Below are 22,611 nucleotides of genomic sequence, written 5' to 3' on the forward strand. Positions count from 1 at the left end.
TTTCAAAAGGAGCACTTCATCAAGCCCTTATTTTCCAGGGTTCAGTCCAGAATGAAACTTGGTCTCTGGGTTTCAGCCCTAGGGGACATTCCTGTTGGCCAAATCTGAAGGAAATCTGTTGGGCTGTTTAAGTTATGGGAATGCAACAACAGTGTGGTTTCTGATGGTATTTGCACGTCTGTATCTCAACAAGGGGGCTGTGTTTGATAAACAAACACACACTTTGCAGATTTATGTACCCATAATATAATTTAGGGCATAAATTTGGGGGGAGGGGGGAATGACAGCCATATTATTTGAACGTGCTGCCTTACTTGCATGAAAGTTTACTTCATCGATTCAACTTTCAGTTGGATTTTTTAGACTGCACACATAATGAACCTGATTTTTGCGCCCTGAATTAACATATATGTGAGTGGTTACTTTTCTCAGGCAAATCCCCAGTTGCAGGCACACGTGGCCATAAATCTGTCTAGTCCTGTGCAAACCAATCAGGGATGTGCACCTGAAAAGTAGGCTCAGTGTAGACTATTAGGTTCAATAGGTTTGCTGCTCATGGGCATTACCACAGAGGCCAGAATGACTTTATACACTCAATTCATTACTAAGAAGGCTTTAGCAGCATAGTTCCTTAGGAACCATTACAATATAAGAGGTAAAAATATGTGTCTTATCTCCCAACGGTGCCTAACTACATCAGTTCCTGGTGATTGTAACAGTTCTAACAGAGCTGATCTGGTCTCTCAGGAATATTTACTATTTTGGCCTCTTACAAGGTCACTAATAAACATCTTTTTCAGAGATTTTTAAAAGACAGTGAAATACATTGAAACAGCTTGTCTAAAAGTAAACAATACAGCAATAAAGTAGAATAAGTTGTGCTTTCCCCCTCCTTCAGTTGCTTACGATAACTTCCACACTTCCTTCCATTTGACTTTCTTGGCTTTTGAATAATAGTTGTAATGTTATTTAATGTATAATTTGTATTTTTAATCTGATTTTCGGCACCCCTATGTACTTCTGTGAAGTGTAGATCATATATGGCCCTGACATGTAACTCCCATTAAATGCCTTCTCCAGCTATAATTTAGAAATACCACAAAACAGTGAGGAAAGCCTGTTTGTAATACACATTAATAAAAATCTGTTTGCACCACAGACATGGAGTTATCCTCAGCTTCTATTACCACAATGGCAAGTATCCCAGTTATATCACCTAAAGTGATTGGTTCCTGGAAACCTAAAGTGACTGGCTCTCGGAAATTTGTAGTTCAAGATGACCCAAACACTTCTGATTATTCTGATCCATTATCAGGTGTCCCAAAGGGTAAGGCCTTACCAGGGAATACATTACAGCTGAATGGAAACCTGATAGGGTACAATTAGAATTTTGAAAATGCTGGGACTGTTATGTTTATAATATTTCCTGTGAATATACAGAAGGTGCAATCATGGTTCTCTTGCCCATTTGGCGCGTGTAGGCAAAGTGATGTTCATCGTTTGCAAAACTCCAGCTGATGTCAGCAGGAATTCTGGATGCATAGCAAATGTAAATTCAAGTCTTACAAGTAACCTGCCCATCAGGTGGTTGGTTACTAGAGCTGGGTGAAATTTTTCACCTGAAACTTTTGCTAAAAGAAGCAGATTCAGGTCACCTGAAATATTTTACAAATGCACATTGATTTTTTGTTGTGGTTAAATAAAACAAAAAATCTGAAAAAAGCAAAACTTTTGTTTCAACATTTTTGAAATGAAACATTTTGATTTTTCAATTTGAAACACCTTTGTGCTGCAAAATTTACTTCAAGTGTATTTTTAAAAGGTTTTTAAAGTGTTTTAAAATGCTCAAATTAAACAAAACTTTTTGCTCAATGTAAAACAAAACTTTTTCTTTTACTTTTGGTTTACCAAAAATGTTGACAAATTTTCATTTCAGTTTGACCCAAAACAATTTTTAGAATGGCCAGTGAACCGAAAAATCTGTTATTTCCCCCTGTCTATGGGTTACAGAACAGCAGTAGTTCTAGAGCTTGAATGAGACTGCTGGTCCTCTCAGCCAAACAGACTGAGAGGGCCTTGGTTTATTAGCTAATGTTTAAAGACAAATTCAAAAGTGCAAAGGAACAGCCCATGTGTATGTGGACAAAACTGCTCAGATGAGGTCCAATGTTGTATTCGTTGAACACCCAAAACTCTCATTCAGTTCAGTGGGTTTGCAAGGAACACAGGGTCAGGTTTGATATTCAATCCTCTGCAATTATACTTTGGAGAGAGGAGCTGGGCGCTTGCACTCAGATAGCTGTGTAGAGTCTCCCAATACACACACTCTGCTTTTCTGAAAACTAAAAAAACATGTGAAGTCTGATTTTATAGATTACATACAATTCATCTTCTGTTGCCTTTCCTCCTTTCAATCACGTGAAACATTGCATAGGCTGTTACAGAAACAAAGGTTTCAGATTGGCAAAAAAGTATTACAATCAACAACAGCCAAAACTTCATGAGAGACTTTTATTGGTACATACATTATCCTGGTGACAGACATGTTTGCACAATTCTGTATTTAATGAAAGTCACAAGCGAAGGGAAGAGCCTCAGTTCTACAAGTCACCAAAATATATCAGGTTTCCTATCAGCCATTATAGCAGTGCATTTGTAATTTTAATTTGTTTCAGTTTTATTTGCTTTAAGTCAATACATTTTTGTCCTAATTTGCTCTTGTTTCTTATTCACATTCTGTGACATTTCTATTAGTGAACCTTTCCTCCTCTTCCCTTTCCTCTTCTGCACAACACCCATTAAAACCTATAACCCTGAACATTAACACTGTTCAAAGGCCTTGCCTCTAACAAAAATCAGTATATTCCTATAATCTCAACTCTTTATTTTAACTTCTCCTGGTATAGTTAACGGAATTACCTTTAAAATCTAACATTGTCTTAATTGCAAGATGTCTGTGGTTGCTTTAAAAGCAAAAACCCAAAAAACTAAGAGACACTGTGATAATATGTGAATTACAAACTAATCCAATATTCATTCTTCTTTTAGATTTTTAACAAACTCTAATACTTTTTATTAACCATGTATCTTAAATGATATGGAGTTTGGAATGCTCATTACTGAGTAAATAAGAAAAAACAGTAAAATACCTGTATAAAATAGTGTAATCTTGAATTGTAAAAAATATAAGTAAATAATCATACAGAGTATGGTACTCTAAAGATAGCAGAATATGAATGTATTAGTTCATGTGTTTTGCACAGTATTAACATGTTTATAACACCACAATATGTACATTATTCAGTTTTACATAACATTTGCATAATCCTCTCTCTTTTGATTTATGAGTTGGGCAGGAACTTGAGAGAAAAATTCCTCCATGAGTTATTAATTGCAGTCTGGCAGAGTAGCACCTTTTAACCCTAATTTTCCAGCAGAAATTGTTAATAACATACAAACCACTATTTGTGAGCCTTAAAGGATATTTGGGGACAAGGATAGACACTAGACCAGTACAGTATATAACTAAATGTAATTTGGGTAATGGAACACCAGCAAGCTTTTCTCATTTGCAAATGAAATGCAGAGTCTACATTTGTGCTGCTCAATACTAGCATAGTAACTTTTATTTTAAAACTTTACACTCTGCAGTGTGATGGAGGGTAGAATCCAGACAAATTACGTTAATACTAGTCTAGCTTAAACAGTCATCTAATTATATATCCTTGTCCTTCACCCAGGCTGGCAACCTTTGTTTTGGACTGTGTGTGTCACCTATGTTATTTTAATGTATCACATATGTTTGTTGCAGGTGTAAGGTGGGAAGTACAGTCAGGAGATTCCAACCAAATGGTACACATGAACGTCCTGATCACTTGTGTATTTGCTGCTTTTGTCCTGGGAGCCTTCCTTGCAGGAGTGGCAGTTTACTGTTACCGAGATATATTTGTACGGAAATCTAGAAAAATACACAAAGATGCAGAATCAGCTCAGTCCTGTACAGACTCCAGTGGAAGTTTTGCTAAACTGAATGGGTTATTTGATAGTCCTGTCAAGGAATATCAGCAAAACATTGACTCGCCTAAACTGTACACAAATCTGTTGAGTAGCAGAAAAGAACTGCCACCGAATGGTGATACAAAATCCATGATAATGGACCACAGAGGCCAGCCTCCAGAATTAGCTGCACTTCCTACTCCAGAATCCACCCCAGTACTGCAGCAAAAGACACTGCAGGTGATGAAGAGTCAGTCAGACAAGGCACATAGCAACCTCAATGCTTCAAGAAAAGAAACCCCTCTAAAAAGCCCTCAATTTTTTCCTTCTAGTCCCCCACCCCATTCTCCGTTAAGTCATGGACATATTCCCAGTGCTATTGTTCTTCCCAATGCTACCCATGACTACAACACATCTTTCTCAAATTCTAACGCACATAAAGCAGACAAAAAGATGCAAAATATTGATCACCCACTTACAAAACCGTCAAGCAAAAGAGACCACAGGCGATCTGTTGATTCCAGGAATACCCTGAACGATTTTCTGAAACATTTAAACGAAACTCCTAATAATCCCAAATCAATTATGGGAGACATTCAAGTGGCTCACCAGACTTTAATGCTGGATCCAATGGGAAATATGTCTGAGATTCCACCTAAAGTTCCTAACAGGGAGGCATCTTTATACTCCCCTCCATCTACGCTTCCAAGAAATAGTCCAACAAAACGGGTGGACGTCCCTACTACCCCAGCAGTACCAATGACTTCTTTAGACAGACAAAGGGGCTATCACAAAAATTCTTCACAAAGGCATTCAATATCTGCCCTTCCTAAAAACTTAAACTCACCAAATGGTGTTTTGTTATCCAGACAGCCTAGTATTACCCGTGGGGGATACATGCCTCCTGCTACAGGCACAAAGATGGACTACATGCAAGGAACACCGGTCAGCGTTCACCTACAGCCTTCTTTATCCAGACAAAGCAGTTACACAAGCAATGGAACCCTTCCTCGCACAGGGATAAAGAGGACACCATCCATAAAACCTGACGTGCCACCAAAACCCTCATTCGTTCCTCAAACAACTTCAGTCAGACCACTGAACAAATACAGCTACTAGGACTTGTATATTTTATTAGAGTGTGGTATTGACCTGTCCAGGTTGTGGGATGATGTTGTGGGAGAGACATAAGATGGAGACTTGCTTGTAATTAAAGAGAACAAAGTGGCCAAAGAAACTGTCTTTACTTCAGCAACATCTGTGTCTTGCCACACATTGCTACAGCAAGACTTGCTAAAATAAACAAAGGAAGGTGCTGGTCATTACATTTCTTTTGTTTGGAGCTAAGGAGACATGTAGCACAATGGGAATGGGGGCTACTTTACTGTTCTAACTAGCTGATAAAGTACTTGGAAAAACCTGTAAGCAATTACTTGAAAATGGGTTCCATTTTAGACTGCCGTTATGCGTGGTCTTCCCATTAAATGTGAACATTTTAGTATGTATGCATTCACCTTGCCTCTTGCACAAATGTCAGAAAATGGTAATGTCTCAATGAATATCTGGGTTAATAAGCAATTTGCTGAAATTCAGTCTCTGGCCCAACAGTAGCACTGTTTGTTTCCATGTTTGGCATTTTGTTTATGCCACAGATAAAGCTCTGTGTGTGTGTGTATGTGCGTGTGTATTGTACACACTAGATTGTATGTAGATTGCCATCACATCTTTTCTGCTGTGGAATTGTTTACATTGATCATTATTGAACAAATAAATGACTCTCTTCCTTCTGCAGTTCATTGGGTTCAGTTTGGAGACAGCTAGAGAGGAACTGTGCATCTCAGTCAGTGTTCCAGATTATATACATTGCTGAATTAGTAATCCAATGAAAGAATACAAGTGTGTTAATTCTAAAATAACTTTATTATGCTGCTATCGATTCAGATCTGTACATTTCAAATCTAGTGTTTTGGGGTGGGATGTGGGGAGTCTCACTGTACTTCCACAGTTCCTCCATTCAGTACCTGGCCACTGTGAATTTGAGCCCCTGTAGTTTTCATTGAAGGCAGCTAATAATGTAGAACACACTAGGCAATGCCTGTGTAATAAAGTTACCTTTTTGTTGCATTTAATAACATCCTACACTCTGATAGACCTTTGTCAATCTCAAGGAAGAAGCGCTAATTGGCCTGGCAGAAGCCGTCTGTGAAAACTCAACTGTAGTGCAATCAATTTGTTTATGTTGTGTAATGTAAGTATTTTCTCCAAAGTCATGCAGGTAATGACGATATTCTGTAAATATTATGTGTGAGTTTACCTGAATTTGTGCATTTTGTGCCTTATTCACGCGAATGATAAAAGTACTAAGAATCTGTCAGGTGTCCTCCATATAGCACATATTTCCTCAGTGCCAGTTGTAATTCTTTTAACAAACACCCAAAAAAAGATAAAAAGCAAGAGTAATTAGTGGTAAATAAAGGCAGTCTGCAATTCAAGAAGACAGCAATATTAAATCACCTTGCCATGATAAGCATTCCACTGATCAGTTATAATGTGAAATCAAATAAGGTTTCTAGGGTAATGGAACACCTGCTAAAGTTGTGTAAGTCATTTGCTAGGTTTTACAGTATCCACTTGCAGCTGATGTTCAACACAGATGGCTGTTTTAGCTTGCAAACTACACACTACCACATTGTTTATTGAACATAACCGTAGAAATGACCATGGCAGAGGAATACTCAATTAGTAGGACAGATAACTTCAGTCGGTTTCTGAGACAATGAAGATTTATATTACATATCGGAGGAGGAGAAAAGGTTAGTCTGAAAACTAGATAACTGTTACAGAACATAGAATAAAGAATAGAAATTATTCTTTTTTTATTTTCCTCTTTGCTTTAAGGCTGTTTTTGGCAAGGAACTTTTATTTCCTGAGACCTCTGGATCCAAAATCCTGTGATCTCTTTTCTTAAACATTTCAATCTCGCAACTAAAACACTACAGATTAATAACAATTAAAAAGCAAAATTTACTCAGTCAGCAAATGACAAAAACTGATTTGAATTCACTTCACAAATATTAATACAGACTTGTGTGAAACCGAAACATAAATGTATGTGAACCTGATATGAACCCTGATAACTTTCTGTAACATTGTGCTGCCTTGTAGATGGTAATGTGAGTTCTATCAGTATTTATGTTGAAATTTCTAACATTCATCCTAGTCATTCTGTTAATTTAATAATACAAAAGATGCTTTATCCATTTGTGCAAAGGTAAACGCAGATTGTATCTTTTTTAATGGTACGGCATAAAAAGTAACCCTAAAAATGAAGCTGCTCTACACCACAGAGTACTTTAACATGTATAGATATCTTGTAAACTTGTATTGTGGATGTGTAAATAATACGTTCTTTGGGTTTTTAACACTGCATGTAAAGTCAAAATAAAATATTCGAATCTACTGAATGTCTGACTTTTTTGTTATTGACTATATTTATAAAATGTATTGTCCTTTTGATTGAAAAGACAGAAAAACTCTGCTTGCTTTTAATAGCTTCATTAAGAAACCACAGACACATCCCCTCATCAGCAGTATTGGGTATCATGCAGATTGCAAAAGACCGATCGCCTGGCACACAGGTGTACTTCCGTTTTCATAACAGTCTAATGCTGACATGAAGGCTCTTGAGAGCCTTGTGCAGACAACTGTTAGACTCCTGAGTTAAAAATAAAACATCAAAACAACTGGCGTATAGAGGGAAAATGTAATACTGTGTCAGATTAGTCCATATGATTCATCACACAGATGCATTTTAATTTATAAAACACGCAACACTCCCCTCTGAAATCTGTACTGTAACTTGATTTCAGGCTTACAGTTGGCAGATTTGCTTCCTGTAAATCTCTCTAGTGTCTAGTAACCCTTCTGTGTTCCATCCCTTACACAAATACAGCACACTATTAAGATGGACAGTTTTCCTCTCCATAATATAGATAATTAATGTTCACAATTTCCAGCAAAGCTATTTTGAAACTTAAATTTAATCAAGTATTGGCACTTCCCTAAGTAACCAATGCTTAAAAAGTACAGTTTTTGCTGCTGTTTGGATTTGGAACTAGTAATAAAGCATAGCAGAACTATATACAATGCACGTACTTTAAACCATACAGTTGAGTATAGTCAATATGTGCCAACATCGTGGTTAATTTAAAAATAAGCCCAGCAATTTCATAAAGCAAATGTTCAACATTCTTTTAACAAAATTTGCTTTTAAGTGATAAACAAAAATGGTTTACTATGATTTTCTTTTCAAATCATCAATAACCTGAAATTACTTGACAAGTTATACCAAGAGTGTGGCACCTAAAAGTAGTTTTACTAAAAGCATTTTTAAACACATTTTTGGCTAAAAAAAATACAGGATGAAAACCTGATAACCAACGTATGTATTCTAGACCTAAAACAAATTTAGATTTATGGACTGTTTTATCTGATGCACATTTAAAATCTGTATTTAATATATAACTTCATTTTCCTCGTTTGCTCAAAGTAACTACATTTTTCCATTGTAAAAATAACTACGCACAAGACAAAAATGACAGTAAATATATTCAAACTTGTTCCTTATGTTTTGAAATTGAATAATTCTCAGACAATAACGGTATAAGATTACAAAGAATTATTGACTCAGCACGTAAAATACATTCAGTTCCACACAGTGGGATGTTTTTGTTCCCAAAATAGTTTTGTTTATTCTATCCCCAAGCCTTCCATCACCATATTCCACATATTTTTTTATATTGAACCTTTCCACATTTCCCAGAGTAATATTTCACTTGGTAGTATATTATACAGTATTTCATCAATATAGACACTCTGTCCTAGATGCCATAACTGACAAAACCCACCATACAAGCCTGTGAAAATGCTTTAATTCAGCACCAAAATTAGAAAATTGGGCTACAAGAAAAGGATCCTTTCAAAACTTCATCATTAAAGGAAAAAGTTCCACTTCAAAAGAGAATCCAGCACATCAGAGCCAGATCAAAGTATACTGCAGCTGCAGATTCAGTTACTTTGTCTTTTAGCAGCAAAGACAAAGCAGTTGTAGGTTCTCTATCCTGGAAGGGAATTGAATAACCAGGAGGGGTTAGCTTGACCTTGAATTGTTGGGGTTTTTTGTTTTTGGGGGGGAGGGGAGGGAGGTTAAGTGTCTAGAGTGCAATTTGACTTGAAATAAAAATTATACATGTAGGTATTGAAGCTGAAAGGCAAAAGATGTTTTGCTCAGAAAGTGAACTAGGTGGATTTGGCACTGACTGAGGGAAGCATGTGTCCAAGCATTAAAAGTTTACTCTGGGGGCTCAGTGCAGAGGAGAGGCCCAGCAAGTTTATCCATCTTCCCTCATATGGGAGCAACCAGGAAAGAAAAAGGGTCCTGCTCTCCTTTATGTCCCTCTTTCCCAATAAAAGAAAAACGTAGGTTTTTTTAAAAAAAAATCAAATGCAGAAAATAAGGCTGCGTTCACATGACAATGGGATGGTTGGAAGAGAGAGACAATTTGTGAAAATACCAAGTAACTACATTAAGCAAAATTTGGTGCAATTTTAAGGCTGTCAGAAAATTACGTCTTGTTAAAAACCATTCACATAATGTGGTTTAGAGTTAGGGCAGGTGATGGGGAGTCAGGACTCGTCTGTCCTAATCCCATATTTGCCACTGATTCACTCTGCAACCTTGGGCAAGTGGCCTTAATCAGCTTAACGTTTACATAATGCTTTGAGATGCTCAGATCAAAGTATTATATTGAGTATGTCAAGTTTCCGTATTTGAATCAAGTTTTCCCTTTATGGAGTTTTACCTTTTCCTTCACCTCCCATTCTGGGCCCTGCAGGCCTTATTTACTTCTTGCAAGTAAATAAAGGGAAAAGGAAATCCCACTGAAGGGCACTATCCTTGGGAAGGTTAGGGGGACCTGGGAGGGATATGCAGTAGTTTCCCAAGTATATGCAAATTACATCGGATGGAAAAATATTTTTAAATTAATCAAGACCCACTAGCCTCGTAAACACAGCATCTGGTGTTCAACTGGCATGTGAACTGTAAGTATAAGAGGTATTGCCAGAAGAGCAACCGAGTTTGTTGCGCAGTTCAAAATTAATATTAAAAAAAGGAAGCAAGAAAACAAAAAGTCTAAAACCCCTTGAACTGCTTTTTGTTAGCTTTCACTTTACTAGGTGAATTTTTACTCTAAAAAATTGCGAACACCTGCCAGCTTGGGGGGGCCAAAGTCTATTTTCACTGTCTGCCACACATTGCTGCCTGCATACAAACGCCTTTGTGAATTTTTTGAAACATACTGCATTGTGCTTCCACACATCTGAAATTATAATCTGTCCTGAACCATATACTGATGGATGTTTCTGCTCTGCCTGAAATGAAATTTATTGGAAGCTATGATTTTACTAGTACTTTCTGAATTCATACGATGACCTGATTTATGGCCTGATTGCTTGCTTTTTCCTACAGTCAGACATGCTTTGTGAACTCTTTCTTGAAATGGGAAGCGGATCCACATAATTGTGCTATCCAGCTAACGTAGCTCAACAAAACATACATGCTATTGTCTGCAGCCCTCCAGGTGTAGTCAGAGAAACCCCTAGGCTCCTATGGTGGTACTGAATTTTTCCCAACAGATGGGCACATCTGCTCCTGACGCAAGCCATGGAGAACTGTATATATTTTTCAGAGTAGCAGCCGTGTTAGTCTGTATTCGCAAAAAGAAAAGGAGTACTTTTACACCTTAGAGACTAACAAATATATGTGAGCACAAGCTTTTGTGAGCTACAGCTCACTTCATCGGATGCGCACGAAAGCTTATGCTCAAATATATTTGTTAGTCTCTAAGGTGCCACAAGTCCTCCTTTTCTTTTTGTACATATTTTATTGCTCCATCTTGTGTAATACTTTGAGGAGGAGAAGGCGAAGAAAAAAAATTTTCCTGGCTATTGTCAGAAATGGCCCTATCGCTCAGCAAGGAGACAGGTTTAATGTGGGGGTAGGGGGGGGAGTATTTAAACAGCAAGAATACTGCACATTCTTACGATCCCAATCCTGCAAAAGGAACGGCTGTATGAAGGGTCACACTCGTGCAGGGGTTCTCAAACTATGGGTCGGGACCCCTTAAGGGGTCGTGAGGTTATTACATGGGAAGGTCGTGAGCTGTTGGCCTCCACCTCAAACCCCACTTTGCATCCAGCATTTATAATGGTGTTAAATATATAAAAAAGTGTTTTTACTTTATAAGGGAGGGTCACACTCAGAGGCTTGCTATTTGAAAGGGGTCACCAGGACACAAGTTTGAGACCACTGCACTAGTGGATCGTTTTGTAGGATCAGGCTTAAAAGCATTAAAGGGTTTAAAACCATCTCCAGAATTTCAGTTTAACCATGGTCAGAAACAGGACACCAAACTAAACTGATCATTGTTCTGTTCCTGTACCTGCATGGCAAGTCTTAAAGCACGTACAACCTCTGATAGAAATGGAACAATCACCTGACAAGACAAGTAGGATGGGTTTTGTTTTCAAGTGGGTCACTTGGACCACACTCATTTCCCAACTCTAACTCACAGTACTGATCACATATGGTAAAATTATTGAGAGTAAACCTGAGTGCGTGAGTCACAACCACCAATATATTAGATGAATGTAACTTCCCCTTCTGTGCATGAAATAGCCAGGAGATCATGATTTCCTCAAAATTACTTGTTGCGCAAATGTATTCAAGGAATAGCTTCACCTTTTTTGTTAAGGGTTGACTGACTATTTTAAATTCAAGTTATGTTGTGTAATAATGAACAGTCAAATTAGTCACATGGTACTGTAGCTGTTCCATGATTGGGTGAATTTACAAGCACTTCCATCTGTGAGAATTGTTTTTGTGAGACATTTGCATTCACAGAGAATATGGCTGTAAGTTTGCATAACTTTTAAATTCACTATGAAAGCACATAATATGAGAAACCAGATCTACTGAATTGACAACTTGGGCCCCAATCCCACATGCACGTAACTTTATACACATGAACTCAGTGAGATTACTCAGGCAAGTAAAGTTAAACATACACAGAAATGTCTGTGGAATCAGGATCTTCTTTAGTGCAATATTTTCCAGAGGACTTCAGTTCTATTAATTACAACGTCATATATTATATTACCGCTCTTAACCTTTAAAACCTTTCAAAATTTCCTCTTTGCAAAAATGAATAGTTTAAGAACTTTGAAGGCTTTTTGGAAAATATCAAAACTTCTTGAGCATTCATGAAATTTTCATTTTTGAACTTTAACTGGAAGAAAGTTTAATGTAATCATCAGTTAGCTTTACCAATTTTTATGAGAGATCTTTTATACTGAATAGCTCTTTTTTTCCTCATAAAAGTTTAAATCCTCATCTTTAGGACTTACTTTGAACCATTCTTCCGCAGGCTAAGGGAAGTTTGGAAATAGACTATTAGTTTTACAACAATAGGCAATAATTCTCTTTAACATGCATGAAGTGTGCATCTGTAAGGGTATGTCTACACAACGGAATTAGGTCGAATTTATAGAAGTTGGTTTTTTAGAAATCGGTTTTATCTATTCGACTGTGTGTGTCCCCACAGAAAATGCTCTAAGTGCATTAAGTGCATTAACTCGGCGGAGTGCTTCCACAGTACCGAGGCGAGCGTCGACTTCTGGAGTGTTGCACTGTGGGTAGCTATCCCACAGTTCCCACAGTCTCCGCTGCCCATTGGAATTCTGGGTTGAGATCCCAATGCCTGATGGGGCTAAAACATTGTCGCGGGTGGTTCTGGGTACATATCGTCAGGCCCCCGTTCCCTCCCTCCCTCCGTGAAAGCAAGGGCAGACAATTGTTTCGCACCTTTTTTCCTGAGTTACCTGTGCAGACGCCATACCACGGCAAGCATGGAGCCTGCTCAGGTAACCGTCACCGTATGTCTCCTGGGTGCTGGCAGACGCGGTACTGCATTGCTACACAGTAGCAGCAACCCATTGCCTTCTGGCAGCAGACGGTGCAATACGACTGGTAGCCGTCATCGTCATGTCCGAGGTGCTCCTGGCCACGTCGGCCAGAAGCGCCTGGGCAGACATGGGCGCAGGGCTAAATTTGGAGTGACTTGACCAGGTCATTCTCTTTAGTCCTGCAGTCAGTCCTATTGAACCGTCTTATGGTGAGCAGGCAGGCGATACGGATTGCTAGCAGTCGTACTGTACCATCTTCTGCCGGGCAGGCAAGAGATGAGGATGGATAGCAGTCATATTGCACCATCTTCTGCCAAGCAGCCATGAGATGTGGATGGCATGCAGTCCTTCTGCACCGTCTGCTGCCAGCCAAAGATCTAAAAGATAGATGGAGTGAATCAAAACCAGAAATAGACCAGATTTGTTTTGTACTCATTTGCTCTTCCCCCCCCTCCCCTGTCTAGGGGACTCATTCCTCTACGTCACACTGCAGTCACTCACAGAGAAGGTGCAGCGAGGTAAATCTAGCCATATATCAATCAGAGGCCAGACTAACCTCCTTGTTCCAATAAGAACAATAACTTAGGTGCACCATTTCTTATTGGAACCCTCTGTGAAGTCCTGCCTGAAATACTCATAGATGTAAAGCCACCCCCTTTGTTGATTTTAGCTCCCTGAAGCCAACCCTGTAAGCCATGTCATCAGTCGCCCCTCCCTCCGTCAGAGCAACGGCAGACAATCGTTCCGCGCCTTTTTTCTGTGCGGACGCCATACCAAGGCAAGCATGGAGGCCGCTCAGCTCACTTTGGCAATTAGGAGCACATTAAACACCACACGCATTATCCAGCAGTATATGCAGCACCAGAACCTGGCAGAGTGATACCGGGCGAGGAGACGATGTCAGCGCGGTCACGTGAGTGATGAGGACATGGACACAGAATTCTCTCAAAGCATGGGCCCTGGCAATGTGGGCATCATGGTGCTAATGGGGCAGGTTCATGTGGTGGAACACCGATTCTGGGTTCGGGAAACAAGCACAGACTGGTGGGACCGCATAGTGTTGCAGGTCTGGGACGATTCCCAGTGGCTGCGAAACTTTCGCATGCGTAAGGGCACTTTCATGGAACTCTGTGACTTGCTTTCCCCTGCCCTGAAGCACATGAATACCAAGATGAGAGCAGCCCTCACAGTTGAGAAGCGAGTGGCGATAGCCCTGTGGAAGCTTGCAACACCAGACAGTTACCGGTCAGTCGGGAATCAATTTGGAGTGGGCAAATCTACTGTGGGGGCTGCTGTGATGCAAGTAGCCAACGCAATCAAAGATCTGCTGATATCAAGGGTAGTGACCCTGGGAAATGTGCAGGTCATAGTGGATGGTTTTGCTGCAATGGGATTCCCTAACTGTGGTGGGGCCATAGACAGAACCCATATCCCTATCTTGGAACTGGAGCACCAAGCTGGAGAGTACATAAACCGCAAGGGGTCCTTTTCAATAGTGCTGCAAGCTCTGGTGGATCACAAGGGACGTTTCACCAACATCCATGTGGGATACATGATGCTCGCATCTTCAGGAACTCTGGTCTGTTTCAAAAGCTGCAGGAAGGGACTTTATTCCCAGACCAGAAAATAACTGTTGGGGACGTTGAAATGCCAAAATGTATCCTTGGGGACCCAGCCTACCCCTTAATGCCATGGCTCATGAAGCCGTACACAGGCAGCCTGGATAGTAGTCAGGAGCTGTTCAACTACAGGGTGAGCAAGTGCAGAATGGTGGTAGAATGTGCATTTGGACGTTTAAAGGCGCGCTGGCGCAGTTTACTGACTCACTTAGACCTCAGCAAAACCAATATTCCCACTGTTATTACTGCTTGCTGTGTGCTCCACAATATCTGTGCGAGTAAGGGAGAGACGTTTATGGCGGGGTGGGAGATTGAGGCAAATCGCCTGGCTGCTGGTTACGCGCAGCCAGACACCAGGGCGGTTAGAAGAGCACAGGAGGGCGCGGTACGCATCAGAGAAGCTTTGAAAACCAATTTCATGACTGGCCAGGCTATGGTGTGAAAGTTCTCCTTGTTTCTCCTTGATGAAACCCACCGCCCCTTGGTTCACTCTACTTCCCTGCAAGCTAACCACCCTACTCTCCTCCCTTTAATCATTGCTTGCAGAGGCAATAAAGTCATTGTTGCTTCACATTCATGCATTCTTTATTCATTCATCACACAAATAGGGGGACGACTACCAAGGTAGCCCAGGAGGGGTGGTGGAGGAGGGAAGGAAAATGCCACACAGCACTTTAAAAGTTTACAACTTTAAAATTTATTGAATGCCAGCCTTCTTTTTTTTTGGGCAATCCTCTGTGGCGGAGTGGCTGGTTAGCCGATGGCCTCCCCAGCGCGTTCTTGGGCGTCTGGGTGTGGAGGCTATGGAACTTGGGGAGGAGGGCGGTTGGTTACACATGGGCTGTAGTGGCAGTCTGTGCTCCAGCTGCCTTTGCTGCAGCTCAACCATACACTGGAGCATACTGGTTTGGTCCTGCAGCAGCCTCAGCATTGAATCCTGCCTCCTCTCATCCCACTGCCGCCACATTTGAGCTTCAGCCCTGTCTTCAGCCCGCCATTTACTCTCTTCAGCCCGCCACCTCTCCTCCCGGTCATTTTGTGCTTTCCTGCACTCTGACATTATTTGCCTCCACGCATTCGTCTGTGCTCTGTCAGTGTGGGAGGACAGCATGAGCTCAGAGAACATTTCATCACGAGTGCATTTTTTTTTCTTTCTAATCTTCACTAGCCTCTGGGAAGGAGAAGATCCTGTGATCATTGAAACACATGCAGCTGGTGGAGAAAAAAAAAGGGACAGCGGTATTTAAAAAGACACATTTTATAAAACAGTGGCTACAGTCTTTCAGGGTAAACCTTGCTGTTAACATTACATACATAGCACATGTGCTTTCGTTACAAGGTCGCATTTTGCCTCCCCCTACAGCGTGGCTACCCCCTCAACCCTTCCCCCTCCCCGTGGCTAACAGCAGGGAACATTTCTGTTCAGCCGCAGGCAAACAGCTCAGCAGGAACGGGCTCCTCTGAATGTCCCCTGGAGAAAAGCACCCTATTTCAACCAGGAGACCATGAATGATATCTCACTCTCCTGAGGATAACACAGAGAGATAAAGAACAGATGTTGTTTGAATGCCAGCAAACATACACTGCAATGCTTTGTTCTACAATGATTCCCGAGTACGTGTTACTGGCCTCGAGTGGTAAAGTGTCCTACCATGAAGGATGCAATAAGGCTGCCCTCCCCAAAAACCTTTTGCAAAGGCTTTGGGAGTACATCCAGGAGAGCCGCGAATGCCAGGGCAAATTAATCCTTTCACATGCTTGCTTTTAAACCATGTATAGTATTTTAAAAGGTACACTCACCGGAGGTCCCTTCTCCGCCTGCCGGGTCCAGGAGGCAGCCTTGGGTGGGTTCGGGGGGTACTGGCTCCAGGTCCAGGGTGAGAAACAGTTCCTGACTGTCAGGAAAACCGGTTTCTCTGCTTGCTTGCTGTGAGCTATCTACAACCTCATCATCATCATCTTCTTCGTCCCCAAAACCTGCTTCCGTGTTGCCTCCATGTCCATTGAAGGAGTCAAACAACACGGCTGGGGTAGTGGTGGCTGAACCCCCTAAAATGGCGTGCAGCTCATCATAGAAGCAGCATGGGGCTCTGACCCGGATCGGCTGTTCGCCCCTCTGGTTTTCTGGTAGGCTTGCCTCAGCTCCTTAAGTTTCACGCGGCACTGCTTCGGATCCCTGTTATGGCCTCTGTCCTTCATGCCCTGGGAGATTTTGACAAAGGTTTTGGCATTTCGAAAACTGGAACGGAGTTCTGATAGCACGGATTCCTCTCCCCATACAGTGATCAGATCCCGTACCTCCCGTTCAGTCCATGCTGGAGCTCTTTTGCGATTCTGGGACTCAATCATGGTCACCTCTGCTGATGAGCTCTGCATGGTCACCTTGCCACGCTGGCCAAACAGGAAATGAGATTCAAAAGTTCGCAGTTCTTTTCCTGTCTACCTGGCCAGTACATTAGAGTTGAGAGTGCTGTCCAGAGCGGTCACAATGGAGCACTCTGGGATAGTTCCCGGAGGCCAATACCGTCGAATTGTGTCCACAGTACCCCAAATTCGACCCGGCAAGGCCGATTTAAGCACTAATCCACTTGTCAGGGGTGGAGTACGGAAATCGATTTTAAGAGCCCTTTAAGTCGAAATAAAGGGCTTCATCGTGTGGATGGGTGCAGGTTTACAACGCTGCTAAATTTGACCTAAAGTCCTAGTATAGACCAGGGCTAAGAGAACTACATTGTTCAGTTCCCAGAGGACATAAGCCAACCTTAAAATATAACTCCATGTGAGTCCTACACATAAAGTGACATGATCAAAATCTAGGTTATGTAAAGTACAAGCTGTGAAGAAGTCACATGTAATTTCAGAACTGCTCCATAATTGGGGTTGATAGTCTGGAAAGATTTCAAAAATTACATTTCCACTATCCTGAGTGTCTACTCTGTGTTACAACACCTTGCAGGTTCCTGATTATGTATATGCATTGCTGGAACGTTTAGTCAAAGGTGGATTTTCTCCTCCTTAGGAACAAATAACTTCCTTTAATTCCTTTGAGATTTATGCGTATACAACAAGGAGGAGAATGCACCTCAAAAGTCCTTAGCTGAGCCCACCATGAATCAGTTCTAAGAGTCAAACAGAGTTACATAAGACACAAAGTACAATCAATTGTCAAAAATATATTGTTTGTCACATTTCAGAATAAAACCACTTAGAAACCACTCATGTGAGTTTGGCGGGGGGAGGGAATTGTTTGATCTTAAATTGGCTGACAGAGTAGACAGTTTTATGATGTTGACTTCTAAAGAAATCTTGCAGCAAATACCACACTGGCAAACAAGGTCAGCAGTTTATACTGAAATCTAGCATATTACTAGCTTTTATATAGACTTTCCCGTCTGCTCTAAACCACAGTTCAGCATGCCCTGGTCAAAACTAACACCTTTTTGTGATTTGACTTTATTAACAAACAAATGAACAAGATAAACTCCAGTACAAGCCTTCTCTTCTGCATGGCTGCTCCTAAGGCCAATAGCTCATGGCAGTTCAGTCTGCATCCTGTCCCCTCTCGCTCAGACCCAAAGTCCCTCTCTCAGGGCAATCTCCCTTAGAAGCCTGATTTCTCCATTTTTATACCCTCCTTCCAAGCTTGATATTTCTGGTAACTGTTGCAAGGTGGAGCTGGTATGAGCCCTGCCTACAGGACAGACTGTTAAATCTTTCCTTCCTTGGTCCAGTGTGGGGCTGCCCATCCCATCAATAAGAGCTGGGCACCTAACTGCCATTTTTGTCTCTGAAAATCCCCACAGTCGTTTGGACATTTAATCCTTGGCCTTTCCACTGAGACTATCAATCAGGGTGCCAGTTGTGGTGAGAACCACCAATCCACCAGCAACATGACAGAACCGTGCCATCTATGGAAAGCTGGAAAACCACCCTTGTCCAAAGAAAATCACAGAGGCCAAACAGCCATTACACAGAGATAAGGGATGGCTTTGAACCAACAACCTACAAAGTCCCATGCATTTAAAAAAATGTTTGAATTGTTTAAAGCTGTGGATTGTTTTGAGAGGTTTTTAGTTTATTATTGTTGTGGTGGGTGGGGTTTTTGGAAGGGGTGAGATTTTTAAATATTAATAAATTTATGCAGTTTGTTGTTGCTGTTGTTGTTCAAACCTAAAGATGTTTCAAAAGTTGGCACTGAGAACTCTGGCCTGAACTCGGATTTTTTCAGATTTTATAAGTTTGTGCGAGGCCAAAAGCATTAATTTTATGCAATGTGTGTTAAACCTTGGAAGTTCAATGGAAGTTCATGAAAGTCAAAGTATTTTTTATGTGTAATTTCGCAGTCTTTTTCAAGATGTACATATTTTTGCTCCAATAACCAGCAAAGCTGCAAAGGGATCATTAAGGTCTTTTGACTCAGTGAATAGTGAGGGACTCATCGGCATGTAGCTAACAGACATGATAGACTGCTGAAGCTATTAGAGTCTATCATGTTATTGTGACACTAACTCTATCTACTAAAAATTATTGAGAAAAGGTTACTGCCTACACAGTCATTTTTCCAAATACACTAAACTGTTCATTTTGGAGGGGGGGGGGACAATTTACTGGCCACAAAGACCAATCACCTGATAAATCCCATTTTAAAGAATAAAGATGTTTTACTTCTGAACCCCTAAAACAGCTTTTGAAACCAGCTGTTTCTCCCACGTCCCACCCTACAAATGACAGTGGCCAAGCCTGTTTTTATTTTATGTATAATAAAACCCATAGAAGAGATTACCCCTATAAAGGAAAATCCTAGCCTAAGAGACCACCCCAAAAAATTTCCAAACATACTACGTACAATTCTTCTCCACCTTTATTATAAAGCTCTCTCTGCTTAGCAACCAATTGTCATTGGCCACATGTGTGACCACTTAAGACAGGTTTCACTGAATATATACACATTGGGGTTATGCTTGTGGACTGAGACTGAATTCAAGATGATTAAGTATAACTTTCCCTACATCACTGGTAAAATGGTCTCCTGGATACAAACATGGAAGTCTATAAACCTCTGCTTATCTCCACTTTTTGCCTTTAGCTGTAGACATTGTTTAAGGTCATTAAATACATCCAGCATTGCATTCCTAATAGTCACTTAAACTGAATGTGCAGAATCATAAAGGGGTGGGGGGAGTAACTATTTAAAAGACTCAAACTAAAACAAGAACTTAAAAGTAAAATATCCAAAGCATTGCAAAGGGTTTAGCTACAGAGCTCCATCCCAGTGAAGCACCAAGTATTTTTACATCCACTGTGCCTGCAAGAGGCAGAGCTAATGTGCTAGAAACAGAATTTCATGCTGCAGAATCCCTTCTGAGAGTTTAAATCCTCAGGCACAAATATCTTGATTTATTCCCCAGATATTTAAACAGCCTAGAACTAACCTGGCAAATTGTTCCTGATCATGTTAGGCAGGGATTTATTAACACCGCCTGAGTTCTCATCACGATAGCCACCTTATCCTTAGTGGCCACATTTCGTTCTTGTTAAGTAAACAAGACTAGCACACTGGAAAGTACCCTGAGCACTTTATATTAGGTACTGGACTCAGATGAGCATTTCAATTAGATTCATTAAGGAAGTTATTACTTGTTAATTGAATAGCAACAGACTGCTAAGGATCACTTATTGAGGTCTAGTAAGTATGTAAGAGAGAAATCTACTCCTCATGTAATTCCATCAGCAATAAACTAGTGTAATTAGATTCTTACTAACAAACTCAAATTGCCAGGAATGTTGAAGCAGATAATTGGCACTTTCTGCAAGTATCTTCCTCAGTTAGTGCAATATCAATTAACATACTTACTAAATGTCAGTTTAAACTCTTAACAAATAATTAATACCAATGGACTCTGTGTCACCTGGTTAAATATTTACACTTTCATATTCAGAAAAAAATTATAATACAAGTCCACTAACCACTCTTGTTTAATACTACATACCATATGCTGTGATACTACTTTGGATTTGAACAGCACCTTCCATCACAGGATCTCAGATCCCCTGGCAATATGAACGTATTAAGGCCCCTGTATACCTGGGAAGTCTCCTTATCCCCACTTTACAGATGGAGAAACTGAGGCAGAGAGAGATTATGTGACTTGCCCAAGATTCAGAAGGATTGTGGCAGCCCTAGTGTAAAGTCCAGTAGATTCAGGGTATTAAACTGTGACTGTAGTATCGGTAGGCACACCCAGACTGGCTTTAATCTCACTAGCCCAGCTAACAACAGTAGTGAAGACGTGGCAGCACGGACTTCAGCGCAAGCTAGCCTACCCCTGCTACAATCATATCTTCATTTGCTATGTACCCTCTGTTAGAATCTTTCAAATAGTTTCTGTTGCTTTTTACTAGTTTCACTTGCCCCAAGAACCAGTAGACCAAATAAATATTCTGCTTGATTCCAAAATCTAGTTGGCTATTGGAACAAGTTGGACATTTTCAACTGGAACTTCTGCTCAGGAGAGGCAGGAACAGAACCCTACACGCTTTAACTACACAACCATCCTCTCTCCTAGTGTGCTCACTCCTTGTCTGAAATGGGAACACCTCTGCTTTCTGTTTAAGCTCACCCCCAATTTGGCCACAGGAATGGACCATTTGGACAATGTACAGGGCCCCGGGCTTTTGGAGGCCCCACCCCAACAATGTCCCATTCCAGCATGAAACCATCGGTATGCACAACACAACACACACACACCCCAACTGCTGGTCCACTATGATGAACTGTTTAGGCTTGGTCTACACTTAAATGTTTTGCCAGCTTAGTTTTGTTGGTGGCGGGGAGCGGGTGAGCGTGTAATTTTTTTTTTGGTGACATAGCTATGCCTGTAAAACTCCTAATGTCGACTGGCAAAAAAGTTCTTTTGGCAGTATGGCTTACTTTGGTTGGGGATCTGGTATAATCTATACCATAATTTCTTTTTCTGATATAAACTGTATCTACACTTGAAGGCAGGGAGTGTAGACAAGGTCTTAGACTGTAAGCTTTGTAGGGCAGGACCATCTTTTTGTTCTGTGTTTGTATAGTGCCTAGCAAAACAGGGTCCTTATCCATAACTAGGGGTCCTAGGTGCTGCTGCAACAATAATAAATAAATAAAATAACAATAATAATGAATCTTAGGTCCAAACCTTCTGAGTCCCATAGTGACAGTGCCCTGATCGCCCTCGCAGAACTCTCCCACATTCTTCTACTAACACATTTCTACAACCAACTCAGCTGTCAAAACTCCCCTCCAGCCCAATGTGGCTTTGTGGGTATCAATGTCTGCCTGGGGCCCAGCATATCTCATTTCACACAAAGACCACACAAAACCTAAGGCTGTCTCTGTTTCCCTCTAATTCCTGAAGAACCTTGAAGTGTCTGAAGCATGGTTGAGTTCCATATGAACTATATAGAATCCAGGTATTTGGGGAAAAGGCAATCTCCAATAATAAACAACACAGAAACTCAGAGATACTTTTTAAAGTTAAAGCTTCAGTCCTCTTATAATTTAATGTTTGAGATGCTACTCTAGTCCTGTTCTCTCTCCACCAGCAATGATGGTCTGTCTTCCAAGATATTTGAATAATGACTCTGTTCCTCTTGTAACATCTTCCTTGCCTACTCCTCATGCATAATAATGCTAATGATCTTGCAGCTTTCAGTGACATTTTTCTTCTCTTAAGTGAATGCCTAGTTTTATGCAGGGCTATTTTATTCAGTGCCTTGTCTTCTGCATGTGCTTTTTATTAAATGGTATACCTACGCATACACAAGAGTCTGTTTATTATTTTCTATTATGAGTTGCTTGTGTTCCACTTAATAGTATACAGGTGAAACAGATTAAGTGATTATTTATATTATGCAAATTGCAGCAATGCTTAAAGGGCCCAATCAAGATTAGGGCACCACTGTATTATGTACTGTATAAATGCATATG

The 22,611-nt window shown here is 40.7% G+C and overlaps 1 protein-coding gene and 1 long non-coding RNA gene across 24 annotated transcripts in view; one reads left to right on the top strand and one right to left on the bottom strand.

The window, feature by feature from the left end:
* The window catches only part of SEMA6D (semaphorin 6D), a 276,265-nt gene extending 268,818 nt beyond the window's left edge, over positions 1-7,447 (top strand). For 18 of the 22 annotated variants that reach the window (XM_073303922.2, XM_073303916.2, XM_073303919.2 and 15 more), the window contains 2 exons: positions 1,160-1,327; positions 3,812-7,447. In XM_073303922.2, the coding sequence (XP_073160023.1) occupies positions 1,160-1,327; positions 3,812-5,115 (1,472 nt within the window). In that variant the 3' untranslated portion in view covers positions 5,116-7,447. The remainder of the gene's footprint in view (positions 1-1,159; positions 1,328-3,811) is intronic. The other 4 variants (XM_073303940.2, XM_073303942.2, XM_073303941.2 and 1 more) reach the window with 1 other exon arrangement.
* Positions 1-22,611, bottom strand: part of LOC140894955 (uncharacterized) — a 305,659-nt gene that overhangs the window by 117,278 nt on the left and 165,770 nt on the right. The window lies entirely within an intron of this gene.

The sequence above is a fragment of the Lepidochelys kempii genome, chromosome 10 (genome assembly GCF_965140285.1).
Source record: "Lepidochelys kempii isolate rLepKem1 chromosome 10, rLepKem1.hap1, whole genome shotgun sequence".
Taxonomy (NCBI): domain Eukaryota; kingdom Metazoa; phylum Chordata; order Testudines; family Cheloniidae; genus Lepidochelys; species Lepidochelys kempii.